Source organism: Phocoena phocoena, chromosome 1 (assembly GCF_963924675.1).
Source record: "Phocoena phocoena chromosome 1, mPhoPho1.1, whole genome shotgun sequence".
NCBI classification, from domain to species: Eukaryota; Metazoa; Chordata; class Mammalia; order Artiodactyla; family Phocoenidae; genus Phocoena; species Phocoena phocoena.
The window spans coordinates 138,859,075-138,885,646 of NC_089219.1; the positions used below are offsets into that span (position 1 = coordinate 138,859,075).

Consider the following 26,572-nt stretch of genomic DNA (forward strand, 5'->3'; position numbering starts at 1 on the left):
TATTTTGCCCTGGTCCTACTTATGGAACCTAAGCCTTCCCTGTTCCCTCCCTTATCTTCTCAGACTTCAGCCTTGGGACTTAGGACCGTTGAGAATACCCCCAACTACACTTAGTGGTCAGTGGATTGAGTCAGACCTTTTGGGGATCAGAGATTTTGTTTCTTCCTGTTCTTCTTTCCAGACTCAGTAGCTAGTATGTTAAATCTTAACCATTGTAATTTGATGCTAGTGTTTTTTTAATATTATGTTAAATAGAAAAATGCATATTGTTAGACTGTGTTATTTTATATATGTTGTTAGATTGGTAAGATTTTATTTTTTAGTTGTTTTTTCCCAACACAATCCTTTTTTGGCCTTAAAAAACTGGCCATTAGACAACTTTTTGGCAGTACTAATGTTCTAATGTTAATATTTTTGAATGAAAACTGCCTTGAAAGCCTATAACAAAGTTCATTTGGCTTCTAAAACAAGACTTTTAAATGGAATTTAGTAACGTTCTTTTTAAAGTTAATAGACATTATTTTTTGAGTAGTTTAAACAGCAAAATTGAGTTGAAAGTAGAGTACAGAGACGTCCGGTGGCATAATTCCTCCCCTCATTCATACACACAGCCTCTCCCACTGTCAACATCCTAAACCAGAGTGTACATTTGTTACAATTGATGAGACAACAGTGATCAATATCCCCCAAAGTCCATAGTTTACACTATGGTTCACTCTTGGTGTTGTACATTCTATGGGTTTGGACAGTGTTAAATGACATTATGACCACCACTGTATCAAACAGAATAGTTTCATTGGCCTGAAAATGCTTTGTGTTCCACCTATTCATCCCTCTCTCCTCTCAAATTCCTGGCAACCACTGATCTTTTTACTGTCACCATGGTCTTTCTTTTCCAGAATATCATGTAGTTGGAATTAGCCTTTTCAGATTGGCTTATTTAACTTAGTAATATGCCTTTAAGGTTCCTCCATATCTTTTTGTGGTTTGATAGCTCTTTTCATTTTATTGCTGAGTGATATTCCATTGTCTGGATGTACCACAGTTAATTTACCAGTTGAAGGACATCTTCCTTGCTTCAGGTTTTGGCAATTATGAATAAAGCTGCTATAAATATCCATGTGCAGGTGTTTGTGTGTGTGTAAGTTTTCATCTCATTTGATTCAATATCAAGGAGCACAACTGCTGGATCGTATGGTAAGAGTATGTTTAGTTTTGTAAGGAACTGCCAAACTGTGTTCCAAAGTGACTGTACCATTTTGCATTCCCACCAGCAGTGAACGAGAGTACTGATGCTGTTAATTCTAAAGAGATTGGTATGCTAAATATTTTTGATGGCTTCCTTGTGAGAATATCATTTTGGTGAAGAAGGGCTGTGGAGTTTGAAGCATTGGCAGGTTGACACATGTGTGATGTGTGCATGTATGTGCCTAAGTAAAGGGAGTTGAAGGGCAAGGACTTCCCATCATGTTCCCTTTTCCAGATTACCACAGCTCGTCCAGAAACTGTGTCTTACTTTTAGGAATCACTGTTGGAAATAGAGCCATGTTTCTTTTTTTTTTTTTGGCGGTACGCGGGCCTCTCACTGTCGTGGCCTCTCCTGTTGCGGAGCACAGGCTCCGGACACGCAGGCTCAGCGGCCATGGCTCATGGGCCCAGCCGCTCCGCGGCATGTGGGATCTTCCCGGACCGGGGCACGAACCCGTGTCCCCTGCATCTGCAGGGAGACTCTCAACCACTGCGCCACCAGGGAAACCCGAGCCATGTTGTTAATGTGATTATAGCACTGATGCTCTTTCATTACACAGGCATACCTCGGAGATCCTGTGTGTTCGGTTTCAGACCACTGCAATAAAGTGAATGTCACATTAAAGCAAGTCACACAAATTCTTTGTTTGCCCAGTGCATATAAAAGTTATGTTTACACTGTATTGTAGCCTATTAAGTGTGCAGTAATCTGTCTTAAAAAATGTACGTACCTTAGTTTAAAAATACTTTATTGCTAAAAAATCTGTCATCTGAGTCTTCGGCAAGCAGTCATATCAAAGATCTCAGATCACCATAACAAATATAATAATAAATAAAATATTTGAAATATTGCTAGAATTACCAACATGTGACACAGAGGCACAAAGTGAGCAAATGCTGTTGGAAAAGTGGCGCCAATACACTTGATCGAGGCAGGGTTGCCACAGACCTTCAACTTGTAAGAAATGCAACATTTGCAAAGACTGGTGAAGTGAAGCACAGTAAAACAAGGCATGCCTGTATTAGTATTGATGATGAAAATGTCTGTGGCATTTTAGGCATGTGCCTGGATCTTTAAAGATGGTTTTTAAGTGGGGTTTTATTAGGATCAGTGCCAGCCATATCCTAGTGCTGGGAACTGAAGTGAGAACTGTGACTTTGGACAGTGTTCTTTAGAGTCAGGGTGGTTTCCTGGTGAGGTTCCCCCAGCTTGGGCCTTGATGTGGACAATCATCATTTGGCCTGATAGTGATACAGTGGAGCAAGGGCTCTGGCCTTAGCACAGCTCATGCAGTTAGTTGAATGCACACTTTCCTGCTGTCTGTGCTACTGACTCTTCCAACATTTTTGCCCTTCACAGTGACTTGTGCAGGTGGGAGGACTTCGGAGGAAGGAAAGAAAGGTGATACTTTTTTGAATTAGTGGAAGGCAAATAAGAGAAAAAAAGATTTTTTTTTTCCTCATGCTATTCTGTTACTATCAAGGGTATATCATACCTATACTTATGCTCTTTCATGTATTAGTGTTGATGGCGATTGATCTGCCCTTAAAGTTGATTTTCCTTTTTAAAGTAAGAATAAAATGGGAAGGGATGGAAGAGTCTCAAGCAGGGCATCCACCTGGATACCTTGTATCTGTTATATGGAAACAATAAGAATCATACCAGGATGATTGGTAATGTGCCTGCCAACCCACACACTTCCTGACTTGTGCTGGTTTCTTCTGGGACTGAAGCTTTGGTATGGGTACTGCTCTGTTAAATATTGGACAGTTCTCATACAGAATCCCCTTTGAGCTACTGTCTTGTCCCTTTTGAGTCACAACACGAAATTTACCATATGGATATGTATAAAAGACAACCTCAAATATTAAGCTGTTTCTCATTTTCCCTTTTAGAAGATTTTAAAAACAGGGATTTGCCAATGTGAATATATTAAAAATTTAAAGGATATAGGTGAAATAATCAGCTGTCTATTTAAAATGTTTATTAATTTACATATTTTAAATAATATATTTATAAATTAGCGTTGTTTTCCCCATTTTCACATCTTATGGAACCGTTTTATTCCAGTTCTTTACATACATCTTTGACATCAGCGATTGTTAGTCACTTTTTAGCCATCAGCACAGATTTTTACAGATCATATTATATTCATTTCCATGAATAGATTGTTTATGACACAGTGCTTTTACACTTGTATAAGGTTATCACTGGGAATTTTATCTTAAGCCATACATACTGATTATATTAATATAATACTAGCATATGTATTTTTCCACTTATTTTGGTTTGTATTTGCAGTCCTCGTAGTATAACCATTTACCCTCCTGCCTAATAAAGTATTCTTTAAAAGTTTTATTATTTACAATATTCAGCACTTTTAATTTTTAAAGCCATACCTCTCAGGGGAAATTACATAAATCTGAGTTAATTTCTTGCCTCTTGTAAAACAAAACAGAACTAAAAACCCTTCTATTATGTGTCTTATGTAAGTGTCCAAAACTTGTATTATATGAGGTCATTTCAAGCTAATTTGATTTCCTCACAGTAATTTGTGGTCTAAAATGAAATAATTGGGAGGGATTGTAAGAACTGAAATACAGAGCAGTTCTCCCTTTTCTGAAAGGATAATTTAGGGGGAAATTCTTTTACTATATTCAGGCAAATGTGGTATTTAAAATCAGTCTCTGTCCTTATCTGTACATGTATTCATATAAATTCTCTGTGGGTTCCTTACAATGCTTCCTTTTTTATTCTGACAGTAAGGGTGACAATGCCAGGCATTCTATTCAAGTGAGTATTCTTAAAACTCATATAGTAAAACATCAGGAGAAGCGCTGAAAGAAAACGCTGTTGAGAGTATATATTATGTTGGTCTGTTGTGTCAAAACCACCCACTTGTATTTTATCGGTTATTCAGAAGAAGAAATCTAAATTTGTCTATAACTGCTTTATAAAAGTTTATGAAATCATCCATTTGGCATCAGTCTGCCCTGTTTATGCTTTTGCTAAAACTTAGCACATTCTTCTCTGGGTTGCACTTGGATTTGTGGTTCTACTAGGTCGTAAACTCTTTGAGGGCAGAGAGCATATCCATCCTTATATAATCTGTTACTTCAGGCAGTCAGTATGTGCTTGGCAATTAAATTAGAAAGTGGGGACCACTAAAAGAAGTTTATAAACTTGCTTTATCAATTCTAAAGATATAGCAAACTGGTGAAAATTGGTTTCTGCTCATGCTATCCTTTTGCTCTTGTTTTCTACCAGTAGCCCGTTTCCCATTCTCATATTCCTTTCATTTTTCATAATAATATTTTTCTTTTTAGGTTCTCACTGGATATTTAAGAACTTGGAGTGTTTGACCCTTAGCATGTGTCCACTTATCTGGCCTTTTAAGAAGGAGAGCTCTAAAAGGGTTGGAAATAGCACTGAATATGAGCAGGCAAATTAAAAAATGTAATGCCTGTTTTCTATTTAAAAATGTGCAGACAGGCCTGCTTTATGCTAAATCGCACATCTGTGTTACAGGGTATACTTGAAATTATATTGCTGTGGAAAGAAGGAAAACAGGGAGAAATATCTAGAGAAGTGTCCCTTGACTTATCACAGTTGAATTACTGAGCAGTAATGTGCTACATGGCTGCATTGCAATTCTAATCCGCCTACATGCGTAAGTCAATGGGGTCTTTGTTCCAAACTTGCGGAAGAATGCATGAGCCAAGTCTTGGTGGGAGTTCAGTTTAGTTCCACTGTTTTGTAGATTGGGCTAATTTTCAAAGGGATGCAGACATTTACTTTTTCAAGTGAGAGAAGCAAGAGCAGAAAATCCATTCTTTCTTGGTACTGAAGAAATTTTTCTAGAACACTGTGTCATTTGTCCCTCATGACTAGATGTGGACAGAGATGTTTAATTATTTGCTTATAGCCTGGAGATTGAACTGCTTCATATTTTATGGACCTAGACACCAAGAGTTATTTTTTTCTCATCCAAAGATGGAAGCAACTATTTGAGAACCCTTTGTTCAGTCATTAGAAAAGTTTTAACCTTAAAAGTAGAACCTGAATTTCTGTTATCCTTTGCAGATTATTCAGTATAAGCTCACCTGGGATTATAGGACTTGACAGATACAGTATTGGCAAAAGCATTGTATAGGTTCAGAAAATTATTTAAGTCTTTAAAGAACTGAGGTTAATTGGAAACCAGCTGCTTTTGTCATTTGTCTTTGCAAAATCAGTTCCTGTGGCATTTTAACATTTCTCTAGAATGTTACTGTAAGAAAAGAAAGCATTGATCTGGTGAGGGAAGGATCCTTAGAAATGTTGCTGACATATAGATTGTAAAATCAAGCTTTTGGGATCTGAATGTTAAATTCATCTTGTCAAAGCTCTTTATTTTATGGATGAGAACATATGTGGTTGCTCCTTACTCCCTAGTATAATACTTCTCTCACGTTGCATTTTAATTATTTCTGTCTTCCCTTGTGTATCATATGGAAGTCCTTTAGGGAAAGGACTGAGTCTTTTTTCCTCCTTGTGTCTTCAGTGCCTAACCAACTTCCTGGTACACAGTTAAGTTTTAGCATATCTTTGCAAAATGAATGAATCAGTGAACGAATGAACCAAACAACAAACCAGACTTACCTAGGTCACTGACTTTCTTCTATTAGCTTGCTGCTTATTTTATGTCAGATATTTCTCTCTCTTTAAAAGGCAAGAACAAAAACATATCTCAAAGTAAAGGGATGGCAGGGGACAAGACAAAAGTCCTGTCCTCAAAAGCTTACTCTCATGTGTGTGTATGGGGGTGGGGGGTGGTGACATATAAACCAGACATGCAAAAAATAAAAGAGATAATTCCAAGTACTGATAACCCAATGAGAAAAGTGCCATGAACATGAGACATGGAGAACTGAGTTTCCCAATAGATATCAAAATGTTTTCTCTTTAGTAGAGTCTAACGCCCAGCGCTGGGCATCACTCCATCTACCCCACAGAGAGGACATCCTTGCTGCTACCCTGAAGGCTCATGGTTGAAGGACTTCTGGAACCAGAGCTGCTAAAAAGAACTTCTTTGGAAGGATTAGTTCAGGCGGGGCTGGTGGTTTCTGGTCCTGTTAGGGATGCCATGTTGATGAATGGGATTTTGCCTTTTCGCTTTAGGAAAAGGTTTTTGTTTCGTTTTGTTTTGATCTTGTTAAAGGCTGCCACATACAAAGGCTTTTAAAAATATCGTTCAGTTTTTTAAGTAATTGGAAGGTCTTGAAAGGCATCTTCTTAAATTTTATGTCAATAACTAGAAAATGTCATTTTATTGTGGAGTTCTGACCTGTTGTGTGTAGTAGATGAGTCAACCCATAGTGAACAAATATTTATTGAGCACCTGTTTTGTGCCAAGGACAGTGCCCAAGGGATTACAGAATAGTGTTTTCCAAATTAGGTTACAACTTCCTAATGTCATAAAATGAATTTTGTGAGCTGTGACTAGCGTTTTTCTAACAAATGAAATAGAGAATGGAATAGAATATCAGATTGCATAGATGGTATTTCATTATTTTATCAAACTTGATTTTCAGTTTGTGTGTGTGGGTGTGTGTGTGTGTTGAGAGTTGCAATGTAAAAAGTGCCTTTTTTACTGTCCGTCATGGTCAGAAAAACTTGAAAAATACAATTGTAGAGGATATCCAAAAAGTATGGGTAGATTACTTGCTTTTGAATAAGTTATACTTTGAAACTAATATATTTTTGGAAATCAACTATAATTAAAAAAAAAAAAAGTTAAACTCTTTTAGGGGAAAGAAACTTATACAAAGGAGTGAATACTCAAGTTCTGAATTATGTGGTTTGGATACTAAGAGCTGTGTGTTCCAATAAGTAAGATAACACAGGTTGGAAGTGTCGAGACAGTGGCACGTGAACTAAACCTAGGAAGATAGGTAGGGTTTGGAAGGAGTGAAGGCTAGAGAATGACTTAGAGGTAAGAAATGGTATATATATAAAAGAGATGGTAAGACTGGGGTCTTACATTGCAGAGTTTTAGGATATAGTTTGGGGGTATACAGTGAAGCACAATTGTTCAGATTTATGAATGCCTTTCAATAGCATGCCTAAAGAGTTTGCACTGGATTAGATAACTTGCACAGATTCATAAAATGGGTAGCGATATGATGTAGGGTGGATTTATAGAATATTTTCCAGCTCCTTCCTGACTCTTCTTTAGTCATGGAGCTCCTGAGGGGATTTCTTCTGGTGGGTGTTAGATACCAAGTCTCTGGCACCAGATCAAAGAGAGCTAGAAAGGACTTTGGCTGTTCTCCAGAATGTAAATAGAAAGGTAGAACAAGTCCCATTGTGGTGCATGTGAAATACTCCCATGGATGAGAAATCAGCACTGTCTGTTTGAAATATGGTGAAGGATGGGTTAGAAGAACAGTTCTTCTGATATCACTGCTAAATATTTGCTCTCAATGTAGAAGGAAAACCAGATAAGGAAGGCTTATGTTTTTGAAGTACAGGGAATCTGACTGGCCTACCTGAAGCATGTTATGTAAATAATTTGTCAGATGATCTTCTCTTACCTTCACTGAATGTGGCATGTACCTAATTTATAAAACAATTTTGGGAGCGATCACAAAACGTTTCTCCTCCCTGAAAGGCGTCATTAAAACTCGCTGCTACTTTCCAATTGGAGAGAAATGTAAAACAAAGAAGCTTCTGAAATTATACTGTACATTAAAGGGAAGATGGTTTAACTAGAAAAAGTGTATTTAAGCATGACTAATCTGTAACACTTCTGGCTGGAAGTTTTGATTCTTTGTTGTGGTAGATTATCAAATGTTCTAAATTGAGGCTATGCTAGAGAGTATTCAGTGTTTAAATTATTAGAAAAAATAAGCAGGTGCTTGTATCTGGGAGCACAAGGTTTTTTACAGATAATCTAGGGAGATTGCATACATCTTAGATATTTGGTGGGGGGCACAATATAATCAGAAACGCAATGGCAAGTCCAAGCACGGCCCATGAGAGATGAAGGGATGTGAAGAGCACAAACTTTGGTCTCTAAAAGATAGTGTGTAGAGCATGCATTTCCATTCCTCTGCCAAGAGGGGGGATGAATGAAAGATGAAGAAGGGGGTGTATCCGTTTACCCTTATCTTATGAAGGCATCTGCTCACAATCAGTCGCTTGTGGAGAGAGTGCCAGCTGGCAGAGTATTTTCATGATGTAAATTGTCCATCCGCTCAGAAGAGCAGAAGTACAAGGAGGCCTGTGTGAAGGACTGAATTCCTACCCAGAGGACAAGGGAGGGAGGTTCTTGCAGAGATCTAAATGGGATCTACTTGCATTTTCCACTCTGTTTGCAGTTTTCAACATCATTTTTCCTGCCATCCTAGCGGTTGCTGTGGAGTTGATTCATCACTTTTCCTCCGTTCACTGCTATTGCTTATTAAAGTCTCCATTCGGGGTGGGTCTGAGAGGGGGCGCCACTGGAAACATGGTGCTGCTTTTTCCAGTGGTTTTTTTCCTTGTCTTTCTGCTTGACTGGTTCATGTTTGTGGGCTGTGTAAAAGAGCTAAAGCTTATTATTATAGATTTGATTTTTGAAATGAGTTAAATCTCCGTTTCCTCTCAACTGCTAATCTTTTTGCTTGTTCATTTGAAATAATAATTTTCCTACGAAGTAATAAAATAAGTAAATCTAGGTATCAAATGGATTTGAATTGTTATCAATCTTGTAAAATTTCTGAATAGAATTCCTCTTTCCATATTTTATGTGACCATAGAGGAAAAATTCAGATGTCCTTGGGCCAAATTTTAAAATAGTATGCCCTGCAGAAAAGAGGTAGACAAGGTCTCAGTAGAATTTTTTTGTTTTTATATTCTTTGATTTCTTAGATCAGGATCAGCAGATGTTTTCCATAAAGGGCCACACAGTAAATATTTTAGGCGTGCAGTCTCTCTCACAACTGCTCGACTCTGCCCTTGTAGCCAGAAAGCAGCCATAGACAAAGTGCAATGTATGGGCATGGTTTTGTTCCATTAAAACTTTATTTACAAAAAATAGGTGATGGGCTAGACTCCGTTTGTGGGCTACAGTTTGCCAACTTTAGATTTCTGAACTACTCAAGGTGTGCCCTAAGGCTTGATTCTGGACGGAGATGGGATCAGTGACCTCAAAGTATTTTCAAAATGAAAAGAAAGCACGCCCTGTAGATCAGATGTGAATGTTGGGAGAGAATTTAAAAACCAGAATATCGAGTCTGAATTTTTGAAGTGTTCTTATAATTCTTCAATCAATCTCAGTCTCCCCCTGCCCCACTCCCCACCCCACATCTCTTTAATATCGATATGAATGTCTGGTACTTTGCTCTTAAGCATATATATTAAAAAAAAAAATACCTGAAATTTCTTCTCTGTAGAAAGTAAATATTTCTACATTGGTCTTTAACCAACAGAACGTAACACTGTCCCTGAAAATGCCAACACTACCCGACACAGACTGGGATTAAACAAGTCTAGGCTTCTAGACAAAGAAGAAAAAGTATTTTCTTATCTTTTTGAGTGTACTAAAGCAGATGTTAACTCTTTGCTTCCAGATTTGTTCTTGCCATTGAGAACTGTTGGTAGTGTTCTGTCATTTTATTAACTATTAGTAATTGTTGGGAGGAGGAAGGAAGGATAGAAACCAGAGGGGGTGGGGAATTTGAATTACAGGGAATCTTGACCAATATCTGCATGAAAAGAAGAGCACTGTGAAACCCCCAGCAGTAGGTGGGTTTTCTCAAAATCAAGCGTTTATTTCTACTTGCCTGGGAAATAGGGCCTTGAGGATACAAGGTGAATGACAGAGGAAATTGGCATGGAGAAAAATGTTGCAGAGCTTGGGTTCAGCTGGTCCAGTCATCCCAAGCCTCCTTGCGTATGGAGTGAACAACCCCTGTGTAGTTTAACATCTGTCTGTGTCTTAAAGAAGATAGACCACTGTTATTCTGGTTCCCTGTTCATGCCTGCACAGTTAACACTTGCAATAAATTTCACCTTAAAATAAGTGATGTGAAAGTGGAAGTCCCCACTCATGAGTGCCTGAGTTCACTCTGCAGTGCAGCACCAAGGGCAGAGCCTTTCCTACCTAAATCTTTAAAGGATGAGAACCAGAATAAGGAAGTTTACAGTAGGACAGTATTTTTCAAATGTAATTGTACCTGAAGATTACCTAGGGTGCCTTTAAAAATACAGATTTGGGGAACTCACCCAGAACCCACCAAAATGGAACTTCTGGGGAGGAGGCTCAACAATTTGCTTTTTTTTCAGAAGCTCTCTGGTTGATTCTAACAGCTAGTCTGGTACCTTATTGTGGGCCAGATTACTTCTAGCAGGAAAGCCTAGATCTGGGCTGGCTCTACTGGGGAGGGCCTTCCAGAGCTCCTTGGGTTTTAAACTGTTTGGGTACCAGATAACTTTTCTTTAAGTTTTATTTTTTTAATTTATTGAAGTATAGTTGATTTACAATCTTGTGTTAATTTCTGCTGTACAGCAGAGTGAGTCAGTTATATATATATATATATCATTCTTTTTCATATCCTTTTCCATTATGGTTTATCAGAGGACATTGAATATAGTTCTCTGTGCTGTAAAGTAGGACCTTGTTGTTTATCCATGCTATATGTGATAGCTTGCACCAGATAACTCTCTTTAATCTAGATACTTACGGTGATCCTGTTAATTCCATTATTTCTTCTTCCTTGAGGGAAATGTTTGGAAAGGCTCAAAGAACTTTACAGTGTGCCGAAGTGGGTCTCTTTTACCCTCTCTAATCCACCTGCAACACCAGAGATGGTCCTTATTGTTCAGTGTAATTCAGCTGCACTGGATCATCCCCATCAACATAACACGTGCTGTCTTCCAGTCTTAGAAAGTAATGTCTCCTTGAACCCCTTCTTCTCCCTTCTATCTACCACCTCATTTCTTTATAGCAAAATTACTTGGAAAAATGTCTTTATTAGCTGTCTCCAGTCTCTGTCCTCCCCACCCCCTCAATATTCTCTGGCTTTCATCCCTGTCATTCTACCAGACCATTTGCTGTCAAGGTTGTAGTAATCAGTTATATCCAGTGGCCAACACTCAGTTTTCATCTTTCTCACCTTTTCAGGAGCATTTGACTCAGTTGATCATTCTCTTCTTCTTGAAAAGTGTTTTTTTAAAACTTGGCTTCTGGGGCTTCCCTGGTGGCGCAGTGGTTGAGAGTCCGCCTGCCGATGCAGGGGACATGGGTTCATGCCCTGGTCCGGGAAGATCCCACATGCCGCGAAGCGGCTGGGCCCGTGAGCCATGGCCGCTGAGCCTGCGCGTCCGGAGCCTGAGCTCCGCAACGGGAGAGGCCACAACAGTGAGAGGCCCGCATACTGCATAAACAAACAAACAAACAAACAAAACAAAAAAAAACTTGGCTTCTGGAATTCTGCCCTGTTGATTCTCTTTCTGCTTCAGTGACTGTCCCTCTTGAGTCTCCTTTGTTGGATCCTCCCTATCTCCCCCATCTCTAAAAGTTGGTATGTCCCAAGACCCAGTTCTGTACCTCTCAATCCATTCTCTAGGTATGTTCATCTAATCTCATCACTTTGAATACTGTGTCTGCTCATGACTTTCAGATTTCTCTCTCCTGCTTGGACCTCTCCCTGAAATCCAGGCTTGTATATCTTAATGGCTGACTTGAAATCTCCACTTGGATGTTTCATAAGCATCTCAAACTTAAAATATCCAGAACTGAACTCCCAGTTTCCTTGATCTCCATCCCCACACTCGTTCTTACCATGTACTTCGCTATCTCATTATAAACGACAGTTCGATCTTTGTAGTTGCCTCAGTTTACACACCATGTCCAGTCCATCAGTAACTGGTCTGGTCTACCCTCAAAATATGGCCAGAATCTGATCACTGCTCACTGCCGCAACCATGGACCAAGCTACCATTGTCTCCTACCTGGGAGATTGCAAAAAAAAAAAAACCCTGACTAGCCTTCTTGTCTCTCTGTACTCCCCTCCATAGTCTTTTGTCAATAAAGCAGCCAGAGTTATCCTTTTAAAATACTAGTGAGATCATGTTACTCCCTGGTACAAAATCTTCCAGTGGGTTTTCATCTCATTCAGAGGAGAAGCCTAAGTCTTACAATGGCCTAAAGGCCGGCATGATCTGCAGTCCCTCCCTCCTCCCCTCAGCTTCCCTGACCTCATCCGCTGTTCTTTCCTTCTTTTTTTTTTTTTTTTTTTTTTCTGTACGCGGGGCCTCTCACTGTTGTGACCTCTTCTGTTGCGGAGCACAGGCTCCGGACGCACAGGCTCAGCGGCCATGGCTCACTGGCCCAGCTGCTCCGCGGCATGTGGGATCTTCCCGGACTGGGGCACGAACCCGTGTCCCCTGCATCGGCAGGTGGACTCTCAACCTCTGCGCCACCAGGGAAGCCCTGTTCTTTCCTTCTCGTTCACTCTTATTCAGCCACACTGGCCTCTTCATCATTCCCTGGAACTGGCCAGCATACCTGCCTCAGGGTATTTGCATGTGTCCTTCCTGGAATGCTCTTCCCCCAGATGTTCCCCCCACCATGTCTGTCTCACTTCTTCAGTGCTTTCCTCGAATGTCACCTTATCCACATCGGTGAGGCCATCTGTCGTGTTACATTAAGTGGCACTCCATTCCCATGCTTTCTATCCCCGCTTTGTTCTTTACCATGTCATCTATCATCTGACACACAAGATTTTTGTTTTTGCTTTTTATCTATCCCTTACCTACCCCCCACTCCCTACCACACTGTAAGCCCCATGAAGTTGGAACCTTGTCTGTCTTTTCTTCTGTAGCCCTAGTGTCTAGAATAGTGCTTGGGACAGTGACATAATAGGTGCTCAGTAAATATTTCATGAACGAGTGGAAGCATTTTGACTTGCAGTTATCAACACCAGTTATGGCTATTAGCCTTGGCCTAATGGGTGGCTGTGGTGAGAAATTACACAATTGTGAAAACTGAGAAAGACATTTGAGTATTGAAGATACTTTATGGTGTTTGTAATTGTTTCTTCTGTTGAGGACAGATTCAAATAGTTTATGATCTAGGGGACTAGCAGGCTGAGCTTATTAAGACTTAAACTGGAGAGTAAAAGGCATTCTAGCAAAATGAAGGACTGGGTATTTTAAGTAGCTTGTCGTGGTGGACTGTCACTTAAATTCACTTAGCAAATAGCTATTGAATGAATGAAAGTGCACTATTGGTTAACTTCTTGGGACTTTGTGTGTGTGGGGAGGATTTATTAGAATTGATCTTAGTCTGTGATTGTACTACTATGACTATATATTAGAATCTCATGTTTTTTTCCAATCAGATTTTCTCTCTCTTCTTTTACAATTCTTCACTCTTCTGCTGCGGATGACAGGCAAAAAAATAGTCAAATCTCAATAGTGTATGGACGTCACAGAACAAGAAACAGCTTCCCGTAAAATTATGGTGTCTTTTTTCCTTTTCACGTCTTAACAATTCGACATTTTTCAAGTGTGGGTTTTACTTATGGAGCTTACATTTCATTGCCTGTTGATTATTTTATTTCCTTAGTATTATAATTGACTACTTTCTTTATGTGACTCCATTAAGTCTCACACATCAGTCAGTCCCCCATAGTTAGAACTCTGATGCTCAGCAGAGTGGATTTTTTCGCCTCAGCTTGGGTGAGTGGGAGTAAATGCTGGCTACATTCCTTCAGCTTGGCTCAAAGATTTCAGGCATGCTTGTGACCTACTGGCCTGAATTAGGGCTGGTATTGAGTCTGCAAGCATGAGGTTTGGATTAGTAAGGCACAGACCCAGTTCTTGTCTTGGAATTTCACTTGGGAATCTTGTCTCTCCTGGTGACAGTTTCAAATAAAATGGCAAGATATACAAATTAGAATATATATGTCTTATGTTTTGATAATGGAAAATAATGGAAAACATCTGTAACCTCTAACAGTAATTTGCACCTATTTGAAATTACCCTCCAAAAGCGTTTGATGTTCTAGTGTTCAGTTAAGAATCCTCCGTGTTCACATAACAACTGTCTGATGATCTCCTACTTATCGATATTTAGTGTATAAAGCCAAATCAGTTTTGACCCTTCAATTTGCTGAAGAGTATGTAGCATTTTTGGGTATTACATTTGGGCAACACAAGCAGAAGGATTTTATTTTTTGAAGATTGCTACACTAGGTTAGTGCCATGGTCTTATTCAGCACATGCACCAAGTGGAGGGTTGGCAGGTGATAGGGAGAGAGTAGAACTGTTTTTTTTGGCTTAAACTTTAAAGTTGGTACTTTATGAACACATCTAGTTTCCCTAAGAGATTATGGGTTTATCTTCTCTGAAATCATACCAGTCAATTATAAAACTTTTGTTTTCCCCTTAGCTTTATTGTTACAGCCATACCATCATTTTTATACATAGCCTTTGGTATAGAATTTTATTAGCTTTTTAAAAAATTCTAAAAATGATTTTCTTCACTTTGTCTGTTACACCTGCTTCCTTTGTTTTGTTTCCCAGTGGCAGCTTGGAATGGAAGCTGTCCATATTCTAGCACCACTCATGTCGGCATGTCTTTCTGTCATGACAGGGGTTCATGTGTGATGGGATGTGCTTATAGCATGTACTCAGGAAATTTGAACCATTTTCTTTATTCATTTGAAAGGGATGCTTTCTCAAATTGTGAATGCTGTTGCATTTGTTTCAGTAAATTCAATGAAAAAATGACTGTTTCATAGAAAGCTATAAAGGTTAGTTGTCCTCGTTCATAAGTTGTGCTGACTGATTTAGATGCAGTTCCTATGGGATTGTCCCCTTACACTGTTGGCACTTAGCTGATTGACAAGAGAGAGGCCTTGAAAAAAGAGCACCGAAATTTAAGGGAAAGGAACGGGATAATACGTTTTTAAAAACAATCTATTTTGAAGGTAAGTTTTGAGCCATAGAAAACTAGCCCTTCAACAGGCAGTTAGGAAAGAGTCTTCTATCAGTTGGAATAACTCCATGTACCCAGATCACCCCAACACATTCTGTCTGTGCTTGACTGTTCCTCTCCACGCTTTCTGATCTCCCATCTGTGTCCACTTGAGGATCCCACATTCAGCATTAGCTGGCCCTGGGTCATCTTGATTGGCGAGGCCGTATTTGTACAATCTGTCTGCTGAGGTGGAACAATAACAGCTGGTACGCAGCTGTACAGTTTGTCCTGGGAACTCCTATTTCAGCCAGCAGTTATACTAACAAAATTGGAAACATTTTCAAATAGTTGCTTTCTGTGACTACTGTTTGTGTTAACTGTTTGGAGACTCCCATTTAGTAACCTAAACATCTACCATCTCTAATTGACTTTCTGTGCTACAGCCTCATTAAAGTTTCGTATTCCTCAGATCAAGTCTGACTGCAAAGAGAATAGTCATTTTCTGATTCTGAGGAGTGAGCACGTAAGAACAATAGTGAATCAGTGACTCCTAATTTGATATTTCAGAAGGAGCCAGTTCTCTTCTAATTCAGGCCATGGAAGGGCGTTTGGAAGTTTTGTGAAATTCTGTATGGCCATTGTCGCTCATTACTTCACTGTAAAGGAGGCTGTTTCACAACATCCTCATGGAATTCTTCGGAGCTGCACATAACAGAGAAGCATTTATGTTCCCCAGCAGTTAGTACTTGAATCCAATTCTAAGACAGGAAGGGTTTCTCCCCTACTCAGAGAGATTAGACATACTTCACCACGTAGGAGGCTTAAGCAGAATTCCTTGGCTTGGCCCTGTGTGCACAAAGGCTGGATTCTCATTGTCCAGGTGGCCCCCTCCCCTTCTCTTAGTCCCTCAGCCAGATTCGCTGTAAGATTCAGAGCAGGAAGTATTAGTTAATTTTGTGTGCTTCGTTCTAAACATCTGCACTTGAGTCTTTTTGTTTATGGAAGGAATGTGGCAAGGGGAGGCCGGGGAGGCAGCAGAACCTTCAGAAGCTAAATATTTTCTTGAGGGTGTGTATACCCATGGTTAGTTTTTTTTTTTACTTTTTAATTTATTTATTTTTGGCTGTGTTGGGTCGACGTTGCTGCGTGGGCTTTCTCTAGTTGGCGGCAAGCAGGGGCTACTCTTCTTTGCGGTGCGCGGGCTTCTCATTGTGGTGGCTTTTCTTGTTGCAGAGCATGGGCTCTAGTCGTGTGGGCTTCAGTAGTTGCAGCACGCTGGCCCTAGAGCACACGGGCTTCAGTAGTTGCGGCACGCAGGCTCTAGAGTGCAGGTTCAGTCATTATGGCGCACGGGGTTAGTTGCTCCGCGGCATGTGAGATCTTCCTGGACCAGGGCTCAAACCCGTGTCCCCTGCGTTGGCAGGCGGATTCTTAACCACTGCACCACCAGGGAAGTCCCATGGTTAGTCTTCATGTGCATGAACGTGAGGTGAAGGGGAAAGATGTTCTAGCTGTAGAGTTGCTGGAATACTTTCCAGACGTGTACTTACTGGTTTTCTTAATTGTTTGGCTTGGCTCCTTTCCTTTAAAGTCCTTCATCTACTTTTGCATGCCCCCACAGTATGAAGGTAGTGTCGTCGCTATCATTGGAAAAACGGAGACCTAGTCCTCTTTTCTGTTCATTTGCCATTTAACTAGATCTTCTTACTCTGTCAACTGTGAAATGAGTAGGATGGACAGATAAAGAGTAGAGAAGTGTATTCAGAGAGAGAGAGTGTGTGAACAAGCACATGGAAGGTCTCGACTATAGTTGCTTAATGGAATAAAAAGTAGCTCCTTCAGTTTTCAGTTCTTGATTATCCGTGATTACAGGTAGTTTCAGATAACACAGGATATTCAAGCCATGACTCTTCCACTCTGTTTTCTGTATTCGCTTCCTTATTTATTCAGGTTAGATTCTAAGTTCCTTGGAGTTACATCAATCCCGCTACCTTATTGTCCTTCCATTGACCCTGTACAGGAGGTGCTAAGTGCTGCTGTAGAAAATCATGCCTCCACGAAGATGTCCGTACCCTCATCCTGGCAGCGTTGTCTCTGCCCAGCAAGCCTTTCTCTCTAGTCAGCTTTCTGCTAGTCTCTATCGTGCCTCTACACTCTCTTCAGATATTCCCCACTGGCTTTGCCCTCAGCCCCTGAGCAGGTACCCTTGATTTTCACTGCACAGAAAAAATAAAGTCATCAGTTAGAACTCTTTCAACTTCCATCCTCTAAAACCTACTAAATCACTTACATTTGCACCCAGGTAGAAAGCAAGGATGCAGGTTTTCTCCTTTATGGAGCCAGTCCTTTCACCAGTGCTGAATCACGTTCTTGTTTCCCCGCCTTGTTTCCACAGTCATTCTTTCTTTTTCTGCTGACTGGAGCACAACAGCATGTAATACAGCCTTGTAACTTCTCTCACAAAAAAAGGGAAAAATCTTCCCCTGGCCCTGTATCCCCTCCAATTACCGTCATCTTCTTTTTCTCCTACCCTTTAGCCAGATGTCATACCAGGTTGGCTACACTCACTGTGTCTACCTTCCCACGTCCTATCTACCATACATACTCAGTTCCAACCCAGCAAGATCGCTGCCGGTGGGACTGCTCTCACTGAGCACCTCAATGACCTCTTTGTGGCTTGAAGCCATTGGAGGCTTCTTAGTCATTATCTTACTTTATTCGCCTAGCAGATTTAAACACCATTGATTCTTTCCTTCTTCACCCTCTCGGCTTCTGTGACATTCTGTGTTGTCTTTTACTTGCCCTCCTCCCTCTGGTCTTCATAGTCTCCTCTGTTGCCTCGTCTTCTGGCTGTGCTTTAAATGTTTATGCGTCTTATGGCTGTGCTTTAAATGTTTATGAGGGAGCCTAAAAAGTCAGCTCCCTCCTCACTCAACACTCTGACCTCATTGGTCTCAGCGATACCACATCTTCATTATCCATCCACAGGCTAAGGAATCCCAAATCTGTATCTCTAACTTAGATGTCTCTCTTGGGCCATCGGACTATTCACATCCAGCTCCCTACTAGACATTTTTTCTTGTCTAGATGACCACAGACACCTTAAATCTTGTGTTTCCAAAATAGAACTCATCTCCCCATCCTGCCCTCCACTTCTGCCTCCAATTTTGCTTTAACCTCCTTTGTTCTCTATTTCAGAGGATGGTACATCTCTCCATTTGGCTGTTTTTAAACTAGAAAACTGAATGTTATTCTCAATCCTTCCACCTTGTGGAATGCATAAAGGAAGCTTTGGCAATGAAACAGAATGTCAATAGGGTAAAAAGTAAAGAAGGCTTTCAGAAATGATTCCTGCTCTCCTCCATCAGTTACAAATTACTGTTGAAGTCTGCTAACTACATGTCACCCAAATCCGTTCATTTCTCTATTCCAGCTGTCCCTATTCTTAGTTCAGCCACTGTCGGCTAGGGTTACCGCCACATCTTCTTAAATATTCTCTCTACCTTTAGTCCTGTCCCTTCTAACCTAATCTCCACACAGTGGCCAGAAAGATCTTTCTAAAAATCAAACCTGATCATACATTTCCTGACGTAAATCCTTCAGTGGCTTGCCATCAGCCTGAGGAAGTTGAAGTTGCTCTTTAGCATGGCCTCAGGCCTGGCGTGCTGTGCTTGCTAGTTGACTCATCTGCAGCCACTCTCTCCCGTTCTAGATGTACTGCACACCTCTGATTCCTCCAGTGGCCACTCCTCTGTGTTCTCTGGGCTTTCATACATCCTATTCCATCTGCCTGGATGACTGATCTCTGTTTGCCTAGCTAATTCCTCTGCATTCCTCAGGTCTTGGATTTAGATGTCACTTCCTCTAGAAAATTTCTTGACCTCTTATAGACGTGGGTTAGGTGACTTTCCTCCATGCTCCCAAAACCTCATGTCCTTCCCCTGTCATAGCACTCATCACATGGAATTGCAGTGATCTGTATCCACTACTGGGCTGGCTGCAATGTCGAAGGTCACGCACATGGCCATCTTGTTGTGTGGAATGTGTGAGCCCCCTTTACAGATTGCCACAGAGCCCTCTACCTCTTTCAACTGTAGCTATAAGTTAGAATGAAGAAAGCAGCTCTGAAAATGAGGCATGGTGAGGCAGCGCCAGCAGCAGCAAGCTAGGGTGCTTCCAAGTTTAATGCTAGCGGAGTGGCTTTTCTGACGTTCTGCCACCCATCGCTGTGTTTGTGCCGACACTGAGTGACCACATATGCCTGTTTCTTTCAGTGTGTGGCTTTGTGGTGCAGATGTTTGTCTGGGACACAGGATACCCTGATCCATTTACCTCTTCTCCTTTGATCCATTCTCCTGTAGGTTGGGTTGCTAAAGAACAATGAGATGGCAGAAATGTAGACAGAGAAAATAGAAAAGCAAGGGTAATCTGTAATCCACAGATTAGTGAGTAAGCCTTTGAACATCCCAAGCCACATACTCATGAGTGAAACTAAATTGTTTTACCATTCCAGAATGTTTTAGATAGTCTCTGGAATGCCATCGATACTGTATTATAACCTCGCCTTCGTTCAAAGATGACGTCTTTACATTTTTGACACAGTAAAGAGATACAGGTTAAATTTGCATTCTTTGAACAAGAAGGTTGTAAACTGTATTGGCACGACCTGTGTCCAGACAAAGTGTTATACTGCCTCCTAGGTAGAAGATCTGGATTTGTAAAATATTCTTTGGCAACTATACCAGGTAGGCCCTTGTACAATCAGGCTCTTGTGTGTGAACATCTCCAGGATCCTAGTTCACGAATTCTCTTCTGTACCGTATTATAATAATGCCTTATATTTGTATAGCCTTTTATAATGAATCAGGTATCATCTCCAGGATCCTAGTTCACGAATTCTCTTCTGTGCCGTATTATAATAATGCCTTATATTTGTATAGCCTTTTATAATGAATCAGGTATCATCTCCAGGATCCTAGTTCACGAATTCTCTTCTGTACCGTATTATAATAATGCCTTATATTTGTATAGCCTTTTATAATGAATCAGGTATATGCAAGATCTTAGTTTGACCTTCCAACAACTCTTTGAGGTAGGAGGCTCAGGGATTATCACCCTCATATTCTTTTTTTAATTTTATTGAAGTATAGTTGATTTACAATGTTGTGTTAATTTCTGCTGTCCAGCAAAGTGATTTAGTTTATACATATATATTGTTTTTTATCTTCTTTTCCATTATGGTTTATCACAGGATACTGAATATAGTTCCCTGTGATATACAGTAGGACCTTGTTGTTTATCCATCCTATATATAATAGTTTGCATCTACTAATCCCAAACTCCCAATCTTTCCCTCCCCTACCCACCCCTCCTCCTTGGCAACCACAAGTCTGTTCTCTATGTCTGTATCACCCTCATTTTTACAGAGGAGGAAATGACCGAACAGAAATCACACAGCTAGTAATTGAAGGAGCCAGGATGTCTACTTAGGTCTCATAATGCCCAGTCCTGTGTTTTTTCCATCATACCATACATCTTTATGTTCAAGATCTTATGCGTGTGAATGTTTCATTATATGGGGGACAGTTAATCAAACCCCTCTTTTAAGATCTGAACCAGTTGGGAAATGGAGTCAGATATGGCTCATCATATCAGTTTTATTACAGGTAAAACTGGCTTGAAGAACTGAGCCTGGGCATATAGCTTACATGGGCCTTTTGCCCCACCCCACCTGAACTCGTGCACTTAGTCCTGAATCGAGTAGCAGGACAGCAGCAGGCCTCCCCCGCAGTGTCAGAGGTGCTGTCTTGCACTGAGGAGTGAGGGAGAGGAGAGAGAGGGACTCGGGTGGCAACTAGGAGAGAGCTGAGGAGATTCTGGGCCACACGTGAGCAACACTTCTTCTCCCCTGGGGATGAGTGGGTGTGAGGAAGTGAGAGAATGGCAGAAGTCTCTCCTCAACACTTCTGAGAGTGCAGGAATTCCTCTTCTGTGGGCTTTGTAGGCTGGTTCTTCCTGTGAAGTTGATTCACTTGGACAGAAGAGACTGTAAGCTTCTCGAGTTCAAGGACCACTTATGTCTAGTGCATCCGGTCCCCCAAAGTATATAACATGGGACTGAGCATGTACTTGTGCCCAATAAATACTTGTTGACAAACCGTGATCTTCATTATAACATAGAAGCAGCAAAATATAGATATTGTCAGAGATAGAAAGACCAATCTGTGAATGAATGGTGTTTAAAAACAGCTGCACATTCTCTTTTTTACCCACCTGAAATCCTGCTGGCTGGCAACCAAGCTGTCCCAGCCGTCAGGCTGCGTTCTGCTTGCTGCAGGGAGCTGCCTGATGCAGGGACTCTTCTTCCAGAGGGATGACAGCCCGTTCGCTCCTCCCTGTTGCTGTCCTTTCTTGCGCAGCACTCATATATTCTCTTTTGAACGAACACAGCTTCTTTAAATCGCCTTTCTCTTCTCTCTTTCTCTTTTTTTGTCATCTCTTTGTCAGCTACTAGAGGAATTTTTTTTCTTCTTTCCTGCTGTAGTCCCTGCCCCCGTATCTCAATCACTGTCCTTCACTCTTTTTTTTTTTTAATTTTATTTATTTATTTATGGCTGTGTTGGGTCTTCATTTCTGTGCGAGAGCTTTCTCTAGTTGTGGCAAGTGGGGGCCCCTCTTCATCGTGGTGCGCAGGCCTCTCACTATCGCGGCCTCTCTTGTTGCGGAGCACAGGCTCCAGATGCGCAGGCTCAGTAGTTGTGGCTCACGGGCCTAGTTGCTCCGCGGCATGTGGGATCTTCCCAGACCAGGGCTCGAACCCGTGTCCCCTGCATTGGCAGGCGGATTCTCAACCACTGCGCCACCAGGGAAGCCCCGTCCTTCACTCTTTCTCAGATTTCTCTTTCTTAACCTGGTAAGTAAGTAGAATAGTGCTGATGATACTCTTCCTGCATCAAGAAGTAACATTAAAATTAATAAAGAACGAATTTTTAAAAATCTTGAAAGTGACCAGAAGACCCATTTAGAAAGCCAGCAAATATTTTCTTTTCTGTCTTTTAATTAAGCTTTTGTGGAAGCACCGGCATTAAGGATAAATGCTCATTTTCACTCAATTTTATTTTTGTTTAACAATATAAGTACATAATACATGCTATCATTTTTCACGGCAACCAAAATTTTAACAACACACATCATAAATGGGCTTTTATGAGCCAGCTTATGAGTGCAGCTGTAACTTATTTCTGTGGGAAAACACGCACTGTTTCCAGGCTTAGAATAGCCTATTGGACACAGCCAGTGTGTTGTGTTCTGGAACCCTCTTAGCGTAGTGTGCACAGGTTGGTTTGTATCCTCTTTCTCTGTCAAGTTCCAAAGCAAAGTGGGAATAGAGGGGGTTTCTTTGCTTCGTACGTATGACTTCTGGACATCGATGTGTTTGCCCCACAGGAAAAGCGTTTGACATCACATACGTGCGCCTCAAGTTCCACACCAGCCGCCCGGAGAGCTTCGCCATTTACAAGCGCACGCGGGAAGAGGGGCCCTGGGTCCCTTACCAGTACTACAGCGGCTCCTGCGAGAACACCTACTCGAAGGCAAACCGAGGCTTCATCAGGACGGGAGGGGACGAGCAGCAGGCCTTGTGCACAGATGAATTCAGTGACATTTCCCCTCTCACCGGGGGCAACGTGGCCTTTTCAACCCTGGAAGGAAGGCCCAGTGCCTACAACTTTGACAATAGCCCTGTGCTGCAGGTAGGCACCTAGCGGTTGTCTTGGTAGCCAGTCAGTTCTTCCATATGCAGGATGCAGGAAGATGATTGTAGTGGGGGACCGTGGTCCCACTTCTGAAGTAAGGGGTAGGAATAGCACCTACTCCACCAGGACAGACAGCTGGATTTTATTCTGCTCTCCTGTGTACTCTTAATAAGTGAAGGAAAGTGGTTTTATTTCTGCTGCCCAGTTGATGTTTGTTCTTAGTTTTCATGCACGTGTATTCTGGGATGTAAATTTTACAGATTTTTTAAAATGTTGAACAATTTTGACTTGAGTCTCTGTACTTGCAGTGGAAACATTTTGCTTCTGCCTTCCTTTTGAAGGAGGGTATTTGAATGAATCTACCAAATTTTTTTGTATCCTGTCGTACCTCTTCTTTGATTTGACAAAATAAGAAAACTTTTTTTTTTTTGCGGTACGCGGGCCTCTCACTGCTGTGGCCTCTCCCGTTGCGGAGCACAGGCTCCGGACGCGCAGGCTCAGCGGCCATGGCTCACGGGCCCAGCCGCTCCGCGGCATGTGGGATCCTCCCGGACTGGGGCACGAACCCGTGTCCCCTGCATCGGCAGGCGGACTCTCAACCGCTGCGCCACCAGGGAAGCCCAGAAAACTATTTTTTAATATTAGGAAGAGGGAACAACTGAAGCAAGATGTTTAAGAACTCTACCTTCCTTCGTTATTGTACAAGGAAATTTTGGTTGGGTTTGTCTGGTACTGTTGCCAATCACTATGAAAACTCTTCATTACCTAAAAGCACTGGTTTTTGTGACAAGATATAAATTTAGGTAACCCTGCTATATTGCTTAAGGATGGTGGTAGAAACTTTTCCCTATATGGCAATAGAAAGAATTAAAGGTTTCTTGTTTCATAAATGCCATATGCTTATTCCTTATACACTATAATTTGGAATCTTTCTGTATTGCTTAGATGTCTGTGACGTTTTCTTATGTTCTGGCTGTTTGATTATGGAGAGGCAGATACGTGTCATGCCATACTCAGCACATTCACACAGACTGGAGATGCTTCTGTCACATGGCTGGAGTTAACATTTAAATGGGGACAGTCTCTATTAATTCGCTGAGACAAGAAAGACTGGATGTGGGTTTGCAAACGCTGTGTATACTTTATGAAAAGCTGTTGTGACTTCTAAGTAGGGAATCTCCCTGTTTTTCTGGGCCTTATGCCTTTGTGTTCCCTCATTCTTTCTCTTTGGAACTTTTTATGTACAAGGACCCTTTGTCTAATTTGGCCATGTGGCTTTGGACAGTGGCAAAAGATGAGAATATATTCTCGCTGGGTCCAGTTCTTCCCTTCCATTGTATTTCTGTAGTTTGCTGGGAGATCATAAATCTTGATTTTGGTAAGCTCTGAGGGTTCTGGTGAGCAATGAGTGTGTTTGCAAAGGTCTTTCAGAAAGGCGGTAAGGTGTGTTCAAAATACATGGCAGAAAGAATAACTGACTTCGATAGATGAAAAAGCAGGAGACAGATTACCTAGGGCAGAAGTGATCTATAAATACTCTTTAAGTTGGTCAACTGGCACACATTTTCTAACTTTGATTCTTCCTACACAAATTATTGTATTTTACTGTCCTGGGGAGGGAATAGTATAGTCAGTAGGGAAAAGCAGTAAGGTAATGATGTGACTGTGGTTTTCTGGTACCTTTGCTAACTGTATGCCTTGTCAGCCTGTCTTGAAAGCAGTTCCCCCAGCTATAGGAATTCTGGCGTTTCTTAACTCTTCATGCCACAGAAACTTGTAAGACTAAATGTGGCAAAAGGCTGTGGGCATCTGCAATAGATTTGGTCGGTTGGTATCATTATGCAGAAACATTAATTATACGTCTCTGGATGTAAGAGCTCTGGCTCTGATATACAGTTGCCAAGGAGGGTTGACTGTTACGACTTGTAGCCAATCTGACGGTGAGGAGAGAGGCAGTTGGCTTCTGCCCTCATTGCTCTCTGTGCCTCCCTCTAAAAGTTGTGATCTCCCAGAAGAAACCATCCCGGTTTCAACGTATATGAATATTACTAAGCATGCAGTGATTTATAATAATAATTAGCACTTATTATAGCACTTACTATAATGTGCCACAATGTGACAAGCATTTTTCTAAACCCTTTAGATGTATTAAATGTATTAACACATTTAACCTTCCCAATAACTCTATAAGGTAGATACTTTTATTTTCTCCATTTTACAGATGAGGAGTCAGGGGCCCAGAAAAGATAAAATCACTTGCCCCAAATCACACAGGTTTTTTTGTTTTTTATTTTTTTTACATCTTTATTGGAGTATAATTGCTTTACAATGGTGTGTTAGTTTCTGCTTTATAACAAAGTGAATCAGTTATACATATACATAATCACACAGTTTTAAGTGGCAGAACTGGGATTCAAAACGTAGAAAGTCTAGTTCTAGAGTCTGTTCTTTTTAAGATGCCTGTTATGGAGAAAACAAAAAAACTTAGATTCAACTCTTGAGAAGCTTTTATTCCAGGAGAGCTGTGATAAAGATGAAGCCTGTCGAAGATATAATAAGCATTAAACACAGAGATATGTTTAGCTGTTTACACTACAGACGACTAAAAGATTCCTAACATTGTGGCCATGAGTGGGCGTTGTTATTGGAGTTCCAAGTTTGGATATGGTGAAATCATCTCTTCTCCTTTCTAATTATACATGAAGGCTTCATGGAGATTAGCCTTGATGAGCTCTGTGTTGTTCTACATGCCAGGTGTTTGGCCTGGTGTATGCAGTGATTCTTAATCAGGGGTGTGCTTCCCAGTCTCACGTGAAGCCTTCTGAAAACATAGACGCCTGCAGCTCTGCACGTGCTGGTTAACGTCTCCGTAGGTAATGCTGATATGCAGTCCCAGAAGAGGACTTAAAGTGGACATGGGGGACTTCCCTGGCAGCCCAGTGGTTAGAACTTCGTGCTTTCACTGCACGAGGTGTGGTGGGTTCGATCCCTGGTCAGGGAACTAAGATCCCACATGCCATGGGGTGTGGCCAAAAAATAAATAAGTAAGTAAGTGGCCATGGTATATATGGGTAGTTTTATGTAATATACCACTCTAAAACTTAACGGTTTTAAACAACCGTGATTTATTATTTCTCATGATTTTGTGTTGGCCTGGGCTCGCTCCCTGGCAGGTCAGCTGGGAGCTGGGTTTTTCTCTCCCTGTGGTCTTACATCCTCAAGGGGGCCAGACTAGGCTTCTTCATGTGATGGAGGAAGTATTCCAAGAGGGTAAATCCCAGTGCACACATGCTTGTTAAACCTCTGCTTGTGTCACATTTGCTGATGTCTCCTTGGCCAAAGCAAGTCACACGCCCAAGCCTGGAATCAGCGTATACAGGGACTACACAGGTTGTGGACACTGGCAGACATGATTCGTTGGGGTAATTGTTATAACTACTACAGATGTAAACATCTGACTAAAATTAGCTCAGTGAAACAGCATTTATTATAAGTGCTTAGATCTCATAAAACCGAGGGGAAAGCTGTATAACCTTCATTCTTGTCCTCTGCCATTATGGTATACCTACCGACTTGATCAGTTGGAGTTTCCTCAAATCTGTTCATTTGCTCGGTAAA

At 41.1% G+C, this 26,572-nt stretch overlaps 1 protein-coding gene across 1 annotated transcript in view; it reads left to right on the forward strand.

Annotated features, from left to right (window-relative positions):
• LAMC1 (laminin subunit gamma 1) overlaps nucleotides 1–26,572 on the forward strand; it is a 128,735-nt gene that overhangs the window by 56,004 nt on the left and 46,159 nt on the right. Inside the window, exon 2 of the mRNA XM_065896939.1 lies at nucleotides 22,647–22,951. Coding sequence (XP_065753011.1) covers nucleotides 22,647–22,951 — 305 coding nt within the window. The remainder of the gene's footprint in view (nucleotides 1–22,646; nucleotides 22,952–26,572) is intronic.